This window comes from Dysidea avara, chromosome 1 (assembly GCF_963678975.1).
Source record: "Dysidea avara chromosome 1, odDysAvar1.4, whole genome shotgun sequence".
NCBI lineage: Eukaryota > Metazoa > Porifera > Demospongiae > Dictyoceratida > Dysideidae > Dysidea > Dysidea avara.
In genome coordinates, this window is record NC_089272.1 from 9,096,292 (window position 1) to 9,108,335 (window position 12,044).

The window sequence follows — 12,044 nt, forward strand, 5'->3', positions numbered from 1 at the left end:
TCCAATCTAAAAGCTTCCCAGTAATTCCATGTGCTTTCAGTTTAATGAGAAGTCTTTCATGGGGCACTTTATCAAACGCCTTCTTAAAATCAAAGTATAGCAAATCAACTGGGTGGCGTAGCTGAATTTCATTAGTCCAGTGTTCCATAGCAGTGAGAAGTTGAGTTGTACATGACCTCTTTTGTAGGAAACCATGTTGGGAATTTGATAGCAAGTTATTTGAAGTGAGATGTTTTATAATATCTTCTCTAACAATGGACTCAAACACTTTACAAACAATAGAAGTCAAGCTTATTGGCCGATAGTTGCCCGGATCTGAACTTACACCTTTCTTAAACACAGGAACTATGTTGGCTGTCTTCCAATCGTCTGGCAAATGGCCCTCATCAAATGAGCTCCTAAACAACATACTAAAAGGAATACATAGCTGAGCTGCAGCCTCCTTTAGAACCAATGGATGTAAACCATCAGGTCCTGGTGACTTGTTAGATTTCAAAGTACTCAGTTTGTTAAAAACAATATCACTAGTTATATGAATTGAACTTAATGGGTGTTCATAGTGTAGGTCTTCTAGTTCAGGTAACACATTCAGGTTTTCGGATGTAAAAACACTACTAAAAAATGTGTTCAACAATTCTGCTTTCTGAAAAGGGGTCGTTGCTTTATCACCATTAGATGACATTAGGGTAGCAACACCTGTCTTGACCTTAATCTTACTATTTACATAATTCCAAAAAGACTTAGGGTTGCTTTTTAGATTTTTGGCAAGTTGATGTTCAAAATTGAGTCAAAGAGATCTGGTTAAGCTTCTCAATGAGTTACATTTTTGGGTGAATCTGAAATAGTCTAGTTGGTTACCAGTAGCCCTATATTTTTTCCAAGCAGCTTCTTTTTCGTATCTAAGTTTTAGAGCCCTTCGATTCAAGTATTTGTGTCTCTTTTTTGGAGGCTGGTTAAATTTAGGTATGCAAGTATCAATTGCTTTGTTTATTAACTCTGTTATTATTTCCCAAGTTTCAGAGGCGTTTAATTCCTTTAACTTGTTATCCCAGTCTACCTCTTGTAATATGTCTCTCAGCTAGTTAAAATTTGCCTTCCCATAATTATACCCTGTGGTGTTTCTCTCTGTTCTAGTGGCAGTGCAATTTAGACGGAATTGAATACAAGTATGATCACTACTTCCGAGACCTGCAGTATATGTAATATCTTGGACCATAGCTTCCTCATTAGTTACTATTAAATCCAAAATATGAGGATCAGTACCTGGTCTAATTCTCGTGGGCTGGGTAACAAGTTGATATAGTACACAGTCTTGAAGAGTGTCATAGAAGAGCTGTTCATTATTAGTTAAGCAGCCATTTATCCAGTCGATATTAGGATAGTTAAAGTCTCCAATGACTAAAATGTAAGATGGCATAGTACTACATACTTGGTTTAGGAGGTCACACAGATCATTAGTACTAGCAGACTAATCTGATGATGGACTACGATAGATGCTACCGACAAGTAGATTTTCATTATTGTCCAAAGAAATGTTGATCCACAGATGTTCATTGAGACCACTTTGATAGGAAACTTGTAGAGGATGCAAACATTCAACTACATAAATGGCAATTCCTCTACAACCACTTTTCCCCAGGTCTGGAAGATTGGCATCAAAATTAGTAAACAAATGATACCCTGGGATAAAAATTCTTGAAACACCAATTGGCAAGGTCTGTGCTTTAGGAATAACTTCTGTTAGTAATATTAAGTCAGGTTTATCGTTTCCAGCAATAGTTAGTAATTCATCAAATTTATTGAGCAACTGGTCACAATTAGTATAGAGTACTCGTAAAGGTCTTGAAATGTCTGTGTGTCTAGAGGGTATTATCTTGGAATTTGTATACAAAGCTTTCTGTGGACTTGACGCATGGGTATTGTCACAAAATAGTCAATTGGATAGATCTGCTGGTGTGCCAGCACCAGCAGGTCTACAGACAATCTTTCCGCGCTTGATGTAAATATCTTTTTCTCCAGCTGACCTTCGTGTTTTAAGCTCATCTCTTAACAGTTTGTTTTGAGAACGTTCTTTGGGAGTCAGATCTGGTGATATGTAGATGTTAGACCAAGTTGAACTCTTTCTAAGTTTAGTTGCTTGCTTCAAAATAATTCTCTTTGTGGAAACATCCCCAAGCTCAACTAACAGCAGTCGAGGTTTAGAAGAACCTGACCTAAGGGCTCCCAGACGAGCAATTCTCTGAATCTTGATATTTGGTAGACCAAATTCAGCCTCCGCTAGATCTGCAATTGCTTTAGAATCCTGTTTTGTACGTTGTTCAGTTGAATCTCCTGAGGGTTCAGGGAGGTTGTGGAAATAAGATTGTTTTTACGTTTTTCTCTTTCAATGTATTTGTCAACCACTTCAACTGCACCAGGTGAACAGACTGGGACTGATACACATCCTCGTACACTATCAGAAGACATGTCCATTCCAGTAGCTGTTGGGGCATCAATAATCTCTTCAAGTGCTTTTTTCACATAATCTCGTGTCTTTAATAGCTGCATTAAACTGCTCCACAACTTTACTAAGTGATTCAGAAACTATTTCGGTCACAGACTTACCGTTAGGCAAAGCACACTCAGCCCGGTCATTACTCTTATTTGAAAAGTGACCAACTTTGTCATTACAGTTCTGGCAAAACCAATGAATCTGTTTATAATCGGCAATAATATCTATTACATGCATAGGAATACCTCCACAAGCAGAACAAATCCATCCTTCACAGGCCTCACATAATATAGTCTATTCTACAGATCGTTTACATTTATCACACACAACATCACTATTCCTGTTCAGGGTTCTCTTGGTGATTAGAAGTCTTCATCACATTGTATGGCACAGCCCCTTTACTATCTTTCTTCCGGCTTTTTGTTCTTAGGCATACCTCTTCCAATTACTGCTCACCAAGATGACAAAAACTGCCTACTAACGCACTCAGCAGTCAGAAACAGTCAACTGAGTAAAAGTCAGCAAAACTATACAATATCCAACACTTTAGCAAAGTTATTTGACAACAATGAGAGATTAGAATCACTATGAAAATTTTGAGAAAAATCAAAACCCACAATTAATAAACATTTTTATTGTCATTAAAAGAAAGAAAGAATATTAATGGTGCCAAGCATGCCATAAAATTAATTTTGTGTCTAACGTTCACCCATAATTTCAATTACTGAATAGTGCAGTAGCTATTATGCTTTATTTTTAGATATGCTCCGCATGTTACACAGCATTGTAAATGAGAAACAGTAGAAGTGTCTGCAATCAATCCAGTACTTTGGGAAGTTACACAGGAAAGCTGTATCACTCTATAGTAAATGAACACCTTGCGTTGTCAGCGAAAAGAACTAAGACACAGGGGAGGACATAGGTAAGTCCATGATGCATGCATTGTACATACTGTGATTGGTAGAAAGGCATGTTTCGGGATGAAGTGACAGCAAACAGTGAAGAAATCAAGCCCATATATAGCCCCATCCATTGTTGAGTTATGCTTGAGTTAAGGCATCAATTAGTTAGTCATTTAGTAGAAAATTCAACTAAATAGAAAATTATGGAAACTTGTTGTAAGGGTTTAGGATACATTTTTGGGCTTGGTTAATACTGTCATGAAGTAAGTGAGGCTGATTTTTGGGTGATATTTTTGGCAAGAAACCCTAAAACTCCCCAATATACAGTACTACCGTACTCTTGCATATATCATTAAATTCCAGAAATCAAATTCACAGCCTTCATGATGTGATTTCTAGATGACAAATGTTTATATATTATGAGCTGATGAGTATCTGAGTATTTGCAGCATTTGTTTAGCTGTAATGTGAGTGTAGTATAGTTTAACAAACGGTTAAGTAGCAGGACAAGCTACATAGCATGGGCTGTCAACCACACCCCATCAATGTATAGTGCTTTCCCTATATTTCTCCGTGTGTACTAATAAAATGGCGATTTCAATAAAGAAAAGACAATTATAAACTTTATTCCTACATCATCATAAACAAACACCTGTATCATGCCTTAGTGTACTGACATGAAATAAGACACCATTAACAGACAAATCCATTGGGTTATGGGTTGTGTTAATTTGACCCTTACAAACTTCAACTGAAGTTATTAAATTTTTTTTTTACATAGCATGTGCTACGTATTTACCCATTGTATTTTCTAAGAGTTCAAATATTTGTGTAGTGTGTTCATAAATTATATTATGAACTCTTGTTTATTTCAAGTTCATCATATAGCAAAAATTGTGCGAGTATAGAGCATTTTCATTTCCATGGTAACGAATAATGACGTATAGGGCACACCCACAGTCACCATATTGTTGAACCGGAACTGGATCGTGATTACGGATATGGCGGCTGATGAATTGCCATTGAGTGACTATGCTCCGGAGTTGTCTATCAGTAATAAGAGGAGGTACCTCGAGAAGCTATCTGGAATTCAAGACCTGTATTTGATTCCACCCTCTGAATTGATGAAAGGCGTTTTTCCACCTGTCACAAACACAGATATCTTCAACTACTTGGTCCTGGGACACAGCTTTTGTACTCACAACGGTTTAAAGCTCATAAAAGTCCTGATGCGTACAAGTACTTCCTTTGCAGATTCATGAACTACCTGGATTCAAAACGGTTTGACAAAAAGTTAGCTGCAGTAGCAAAGGTAAATTTTAGCTACACATGCAATCACTTCACTTATATGTACTATAGGTGAGACACTCCCAGCGTGCTAATGATCCACCAGTGAACACTTGGGTGACATGTGAGCATGATGGTACAGTTGAGGCAGGTCACTGCACCTGCATGGCAGGCCTTGGTGAAGTTTGTTCCCATGTTGCAGCTATTTTATTTTGTCTTGAATCAGCATCATGGGTTCCACAACTTGTACACAGATAGGTTGTGTGTGGAAGGAGCTACGATTAGTGAAAGCGATACCTTATACTCGAATAATGGACATAACATTTACGAAGCCTAAAGGTTCTTTTAGTTGCAATAGGAAAAGGGGAGCACATTTATACAATGACTCATTGCCATTGTCGGAATTGCCGCAGTGTTCCCAAGCACAACCACAGAAAGGTTTGTCCGTTGTTGAATTAGCAGATGGCACTTCCGAACTGGAATTAAATGACAATGAAATGGAGCTGCTTGCTAATGAAATAGAGCATTCAGAGTCTATTCCAGGCAATGAAAGCAAGTCTTTAGCTGATTTTAGTTTTTTTCCGATTTTTGCAGACTCTGCCTTCAGATGAAGACAAATTAGCATTCTTGACGGAAAATGAAAGGTTTGATCCTGTGAATAATTCAATTGTCTCACCACTTTCGGATAAGTTCAAGACCATTTCTCCTGTCATCAACTTACCATCTCCATTGAGAGACTTGTACTGGCCAGAAAATGAAGAACTAACATCCAGAGCTGATGGCAGTGTGTGAGCAAGTAATGTTGACAATTACAGAAGAAGAAATTAGAACAGTTGAAGAAGCTACTTGCCACCAGAGTAAGAGTACAGCCTGGTTTGTTCAAAGAGCTGGTAGGATAACAGCCTCTGTCATGAAGCACGTCTGTGTTACGGATCCTGGAAACCCTTCACAGAGTCTGATTCAACGAATTTTTTATCCAGAGATAAACAATTTCTCCTCTAAGGTTACTAAGTGGGGGTGTGAACACGAGACTTCAGCAAGGTCAGCATATGCAAACATCATGAAAAATGTTTACTCTGGCTTTGTTTGCAAGGAAAGTGGGCTTATTATTAGCATCACATACCCCTTCATTGGGGCTAGTCCGGATGGTAATATCCAGTGTGAATGCTGCACTGGAATAGGGGTACTGGAAGTCAAGTGCCCCTATTGCGTTCGTGATGTTGAACCATCATCAGTTCCCTACATTCAAGATGATGGTAACCTTTTGAAAACTTACATGTACTACTATCAAGTACAGACTCAACTCTTTGTGTGTTCTGCTGATTATGCTGATTTTGTAGTTGCAACTTTTCGTGATGGTAATGCATCTCACCGCCCTTGTCTTTCTTGCAGTAACAGTAAGTATAAGTATCACTAACAGCTGAAGCTGCTGCAGTCTGTGCTGGCATAACTTGTTCTCGAGAATGCCATTTTGCCAGCAGTTCTGGAAGAATACATAATTCAAAAAAATGGGAACTATTGTCAACTATGTCTTTGATCAGGTGTTCATCTCCAAATATTCTCTGGATTGAGATGCTTGGTTGGATGTGACAATGATGATTGTGAGAATGGTCAATGGTTCCACCTCTCATGCCTTAATCTGAAGAATCCTCCACGTGCCAACAAGTGGTATTGTGCAAACTGTCGTAAGTTGCCTCAATTTACATGGAAGAAGCAAAAGAAATGTTATTATATTAATGTATAGTTATAGTACTTGTCATGTAATGAAATTAATTATTAGGAACTACAGATTTACATAAATTATTTAATGCTGAACAAATAATTATAATTTTGTCTATAGTAGCTTTTTCTCCATCTGCCTTAGGTTTCACAAAGTCTATGGGGATACAATTCATCAGAATAGAGTATCTCTGCCTTGTAGCACCTATTACCCTCTCAATGTGAATACAGACATTTGCCAGTTGGCGAGTTTTCTCAAAATCTTGTAGAGACAACTGCACTCATCCACGTGTGAATGCGGGTATTTGTAAAGCTGCCTGCATTCTGGCAACATCCTCATCAATGTCAAAACCGTGGTCAGCAAGGACAATGTCTCCCAGCAATAATTTTGAAAGAAAGCCACTGTTGACAGTCAAGTGTTTATCACTTACTCTTCCTCCCCAGGCACATGAAACAAAGGTAGTTACTCCTTTTGGACACATTGAGATGAACACTTTAGCAGTGTTAGCATGTTTATATTGCAACCATGTTGCTGACTTAGCTACTAAATGAGATGGTGTTTCAATCTTTGTCTCATAACAGTCAACAATTGCCACTACCTTAGTTCCATAGCAAGCACAAAAACAGTTTGGCATAGTTTTCCACAGCTGCTCTCTCTGTGGCCATTTTATAAGCCACTGCAAACATACCATCATAACATCTAGTGTTGCATGGAATGAACGTGACACAGTAGCACATTCAATCTATATGCTAGGTCTTGCAGTCCCAGATTAAGCCTCAACTTTAAAAGAACTATTAGGAATGAATGCCAGTAGAATGCTCGTATCTCTCCATTACAAAAGGGCTTCATTACAAACTCAAATGTTGACAGTAGTAGTGCGCACTTGGTCAGTCCAGTGTAGTAATGTACCTTGGAATCATTTGACAAAAAAACCTTCTCATCGAAAAAATTCCAGTCATCTGTCTGAACCCCAACATTACAAGTCTGAGGTGGAGTTGTTTGCACCGTTTTACTGTGACACAACACTCCTTGATCAGTTTGAGTACCCTCATTAACAAACACACAGCCAGTATCTTCCTCTGATACTTGTGCACCAACACTGGAAGAGGCAACAGAAGATGAGGTTGCAGCTTCCTCCATTCTTTGCCTTCTCTGTTCAGTTCGTATTGCCCTATCACTAGCTGCTTGCAAAGTACTCACATTGACCTTGTCATGCCCTAGGTTAATGCAAGGAGCCCAGTCAACATCAAATGTTTTCATAGCATATGCTGGTTTACCTAAATAAAATGAATTAGTACAGCACAACACACCTAGTTTGTAGCACTTACCTCTTTCAAAATGATTACTGCAAACATAAACATTTTCTAAACATAGCAAATTGTCTCTAGAGATGACTGATAACCAAACTCTTCTCCCTTCCGTCATTATTTCCACCATTTGAGGTCCTTGGTGCGTGATTATGGTTGGTAGCTTGTGAAACGAGCAATTGTTCCTTCCAGGCTTGCTACTGTCACTAGAACAGCCAACAATAACACAGTTAACCATTGTATTCACAATACAAACGCTGTAAAAACAACAATCACTACCGCAATGTGGTTCAACAATATGGCGACTGTAGGTGTGCCCTTTACGTGATTATTCGCTACCATGGAAATGAAAATGCTCTATTTACTCAGTTGGTCACATGTTTCCACTGAATTATTTCAGCCAGAAATGTAAAGTTTTGTGCAGTTCACATACATAGTACGTGCATATTACCATACTCATCATATGTTTCCACTTAGCTCCCGGGTACACTTGTGCTCACTGTCAAACAGAGTTTGTGGAACAATACAATTTTGATCTTCACTTGAATTACAGTCAAGCTTGTCGTGATACTAATCCACAAGTGTTCAAGTGTGGAAAATGTGGAGAAGTGTTTACTACACTGATCAACCTTCAACAACATATCAGCAGATGTGGGCAAAATGATTCTGTTACTCGAAGGAAACCAACTAAGAAACAACTCATCAAAAGGAGGTCTAATGACATGAAGCCCTACCAATATACTTATTATAATAAAGCAACTACAATGCACAGGAATCTGCGACCACGTTTAAGAACCCATACAAGACAAAAGCCATGCCATTGTGTTGAAGCATTTAATGACCTGAAAATTCATGCAAGAACTCGTAAAAGAGAGAAGCTCTACCAATGTCAATATTGTGTGAATGCTTTTACACAATCTAGCTATCTAAAAATTCATTTAAGAACCCATACAGGAGAGAGGCCATATCCTTGTCAATATTGTAGTAAAGCATTTACAACATCCTTTCAACTAAAAACTCATTTAAGAACTCATACAGGAGAAAAGCCATTCCAATGCCAGTATTGTAGTAAAGCATTTGCAACAACTGGTGGTCTACAAATTCATTCAAGAATTCATACAGGAGAAAAACCATACCAATGTCAATACTGTGGTAAACAATTTACAACAAGTGGTACTTTAACAACACATGTAAGAATTCATACAGGAGTTAAGCCATACCAGTGCCAGTATTGTAGTAAAGCTTTCGCACAACCCAACGACCTACGAAAACACCGAAGAACTCATACTGGAGAGAAGCCATATATGTGTCCCAATTGTGGTGACGCATTTGCAACCACTGGTAGCCTACGCGGACATTTGAGAACTCATACAGGAGATAAACCTTACCTATGTCAATTTTGTAGAAAAGCATTCACACAACATAGTGTACTACAAAAGCATTTAAGAATTCATACAGGGGAGAAGCCATATACATGTCACAATTGTAGTAAAACGTTTGCAACAACCAGTAATCTACAAACACATTTAAGAACTCACACAGGAGAGAAGCCCTACAGGTGTCAATATTGCAGTAAAGCATTCGCGTTACGTACTATTCTACAAAACCATTCAAGAACTCATACAGGAGAGAAGCCATACCAATGTCGATATTGTGGTAAAGCTTTTGCACAACAAAGTAATCTAGTAATTCATATAAGAAATCATACAGGAGAGAAGCCATACCCTTGTAAATATTGTAGTAAAGCATTCACAAAGAATGGTAATCTACAAACACATATAAGAACTCATACAGGAGAGAAGCCCTTTCCGTGTTCATATTGTAGTAAAGCATTTACATACCATGGTCAGTTACAAAAACATCTAAAAACCCATACATGAGAGAAGCTGCATACGTGTAAATAACTCTAACATATTACTGCATTTGCTGAGTGATGAAGCATTGTTTGTTGAAGATTTAACTCACAATACAGGAAGTTATACAAAATGTTGTGTAATAAAATGATTTTAACTACATGTGTCTCAATTTTATGTACATTAGTAGCTGCACAAGTAAAATCTAAACATTATCGTAAACGGGGAAAGTTTTGCTGGGCAAAAGTTTCGCAGTTAATTAAGACTATTTACCACAAAACCTTTGTGGCATGACATATAGCTGTAACTAACATGGAAATATATATATAGTATATCTAATCAAAAACAGCCAAGCTGTAAAAAAAGGTGCGGCCCCCAAAAAGGCCATGGTGAAAAAAGATGTGAAATCCAAGGTGGCGGCCAAGAAATGGCTGTGATGGTAGGTTAATGGTAAAAATTTTAATAACGACAATTCAGGTGAATTTGATGCCAAGACCAAGTGGCACAAAATTCACCTGAATTGTCGTTATTAAAATTTTTACCATTAACCTACCATCACAGCCATTTCTTGGCCGCCACCTTGGATTTCACATCTTTTTTCACCATGGCCTTTTTGGGGGCCGCACCTTTTTTTACAGCTTGGCTGTTTTTGATTAGATATCACTTCTTTTTGTATTTGTATACTGAAAAGCCAGCCTATGGCTGGCTTTGGGGCTTTTTTAACCCATGTGTTTTTTTATTTTTTTGTAGCTGAACTCTCTACATGATGGTTTCTTTGTAGCTGAACTCTCTACAAGGTGACTTCTTCTAGCTGAACTCTCTACAGGGTGATTTCTTTGTAGCTGAACTCTCCACATGATGGTTTCTTTGTAGCTGAACTCTCTACAAGGTGACTTCTTTTAGCTGATCTCTACAGGGTGATTTATTTGCAGCTGAACTCTTTAGGTGGTGATTTCTTTGTAGCTGAACTCTCTACAAGGTGACCTCTTCTAACTGATCTCTCTACAGCGTGATTTGTTTCTAGCTGAACTCTCTACAGGTGATTTGTTTGCAGCTAAACTCTCTACATGGTGCTTTCTTTGTAGCTGAACTCTCTACAAAGTGATTTGTTTCTAGCTGAACTCTCTACAGGTGATTTGTTCGCAGCTAAACTCTCTACATCCATGGTGGTTTCTTTGTAGCTGAACTCTCTACATGATGGTTTCTTTGTAGCTGAACTCTCTACAAGGTGACTTCTTCTAGCTGAACTCTCTACAGGGTGATTTCTTTGTAGCTGAACGCTCCACCTGATGGTTTCTTTGTAGCTGAACTCTCTACAAGGTGACCTCTTCTAGCTGATCTCTCTACAGGGTGATTTGTTTCTAGCTGAACTCTCTGCAGGTGATTTGTTTGCAGCTAAACTCTCTACATGGTGCTTTCTTTGTAGCTGAACTCTCCACATGATGGTTTCTTTGTAGCTGAACTCTCTACAAGGTGACTTCTTCTAGCTGAACTATCTAAAGGTGATTTGTTGGTAGCTGAACTCTCTACAGGTGATTTGTTTGCAGCTAAACTCTCTGCATGGTGCTTTCTTTGTAGCTGAACTCTCTACATGATGGTTTCTTTGTAGCTGAACTCTCAACAAGGTGATTTCTTCTAGCTGAACTCTCTACAGGTGATTTGTTTGTAGCTAAACTTTCTACATGGTGCTTTCTTTGTAGCTGAACTCTCTACATAACGGTTTCTTTGTAGCTGAACTCTCTACAAGGTGACCTCTTCTAGCTGATTTCTCTACAGGGTGATTTGTTTCTATCTGAACTCTCTACAGGTTATTTGTTTGCAGCTAAACTCTCTACATCCATGGTGGTTTCTTTGTAACTGAACTCTCTTCATGATGGTTTCTTTGTAGCTGAACTCTCTACAAGGTGACTTCTTCTAGCTGAACTCTCTACAGGGTGATTTCTTTGTAGCTGAACTCTCCACCTGATGGTTTCTTTGTAGCTGAACTCTCTACAAGGTGACCTCTTCTAGCTGAACTCTCTACAAGGTGACTTCTTCTAGCTGAACTCTCTACAGGTGACTTCTTCTAGCTGAACTCTCTACAGGGTGATTTCTTTGTAGCTGAACTCTCTACAGGTGATTTGTTTGCAGCTGAACTCTCCACCTGATGGTTTCTTTGTAGCTGAACTCTCTACAAGGTGACCTCTTCTAGCTGATCTCTCTACAGGGTGACCTCTTCTAGCTGAACTCTCTACAAGGTGACTTCTTCTAGCTGAACTCTCTACAGGTGACTTCTTCTAGCTGAACTCTCTACAAGGTGACTTCTTCTAGCTGAACTCTCTACAGGGTGATTTCTTTGTAGCCGAACTCTCCACCTGATGGTTTCTTTGTAGCTGAACTCTCTACAAGGTGACCTCTTCTAGCTGATCTCTCTACAGGGTGATTTGTTTCTAGCTGAACTCTCTACAGGTGATTTGTTTGCAGCTAAACTCTCTACACGGTGCT

General features: G+C 38.6%; 2 protein-coding genes across 2 annotated transcripts; one reads left to right on the top strand and one right to left on the bottom strand.

The window, feature by feature from the left end:
- Positions 1–6,680: 6,680 nt before the first annotated feature.
- LOC136255817 (uncharacterized) lies at positions 6,681–7,825 on the bottom strand. Its single transcript, XM_066048738.1, has 3 exons — positions 7,729–7,825; positions 7,136–7,677; positions 6,681–7,076 (listed from the first exon to the last, which is right to left on the bottom strand). The coding sequence occupies exons 1-3, from the start codon at positions 7,823–7,825 to the stop codon at positions 6,681–6,683; spliced, it is 1,035 nt and encodes a 344-aa protein (XP_065904810.1).
- A 180-nt stretch (positions 7,826–8,005) lies between these two features.
- Positions 8,006–9,777, top strand: LOC136255896 (zinc finger protein 431-like). Its single transcript, XM_066048835.1, has 2 exons — positions 8,006–8,018; positions 8,185–9,777. The coding sequence occupies exons 1-2, from the start codon at positions 8,006–8,008 to the stop codon at positions 9,585–9,587; spliced, it is 1,416 nt and encodes a 471-aa protein (XP_065904907.1). The 3' UTR covers positions 9,588–9,777.
- The last annotated feature ends 2,267 nt before the right edge of the window (positions 9,778–12,044 follow it).

Bases quoted from the DNA above. Each gene is read 5' to 3' on its own strand.
- LOC136255817 (XM_066048738.1), bottom strand. From the start codon at position 7,825: ATGACGGAAGGGAGAAGAGTTTGGTTATCAGTCATCTCTAGAGACAAT. The intron at 7,678-7,728 runs GTAAGTGCTACA...CATTTTATTTAG, and splicing joins CAGTAATCATTTTGAAAGAG to GTAAACCAGCATATGCTATG. The intron at 7,077-7,135 runs GTGCTACTGTGT...GTATGTTTGCAG, and splicing joins ACCTAGCATATAGATTGAAT to TGGCTTATAAAATGGCCACA.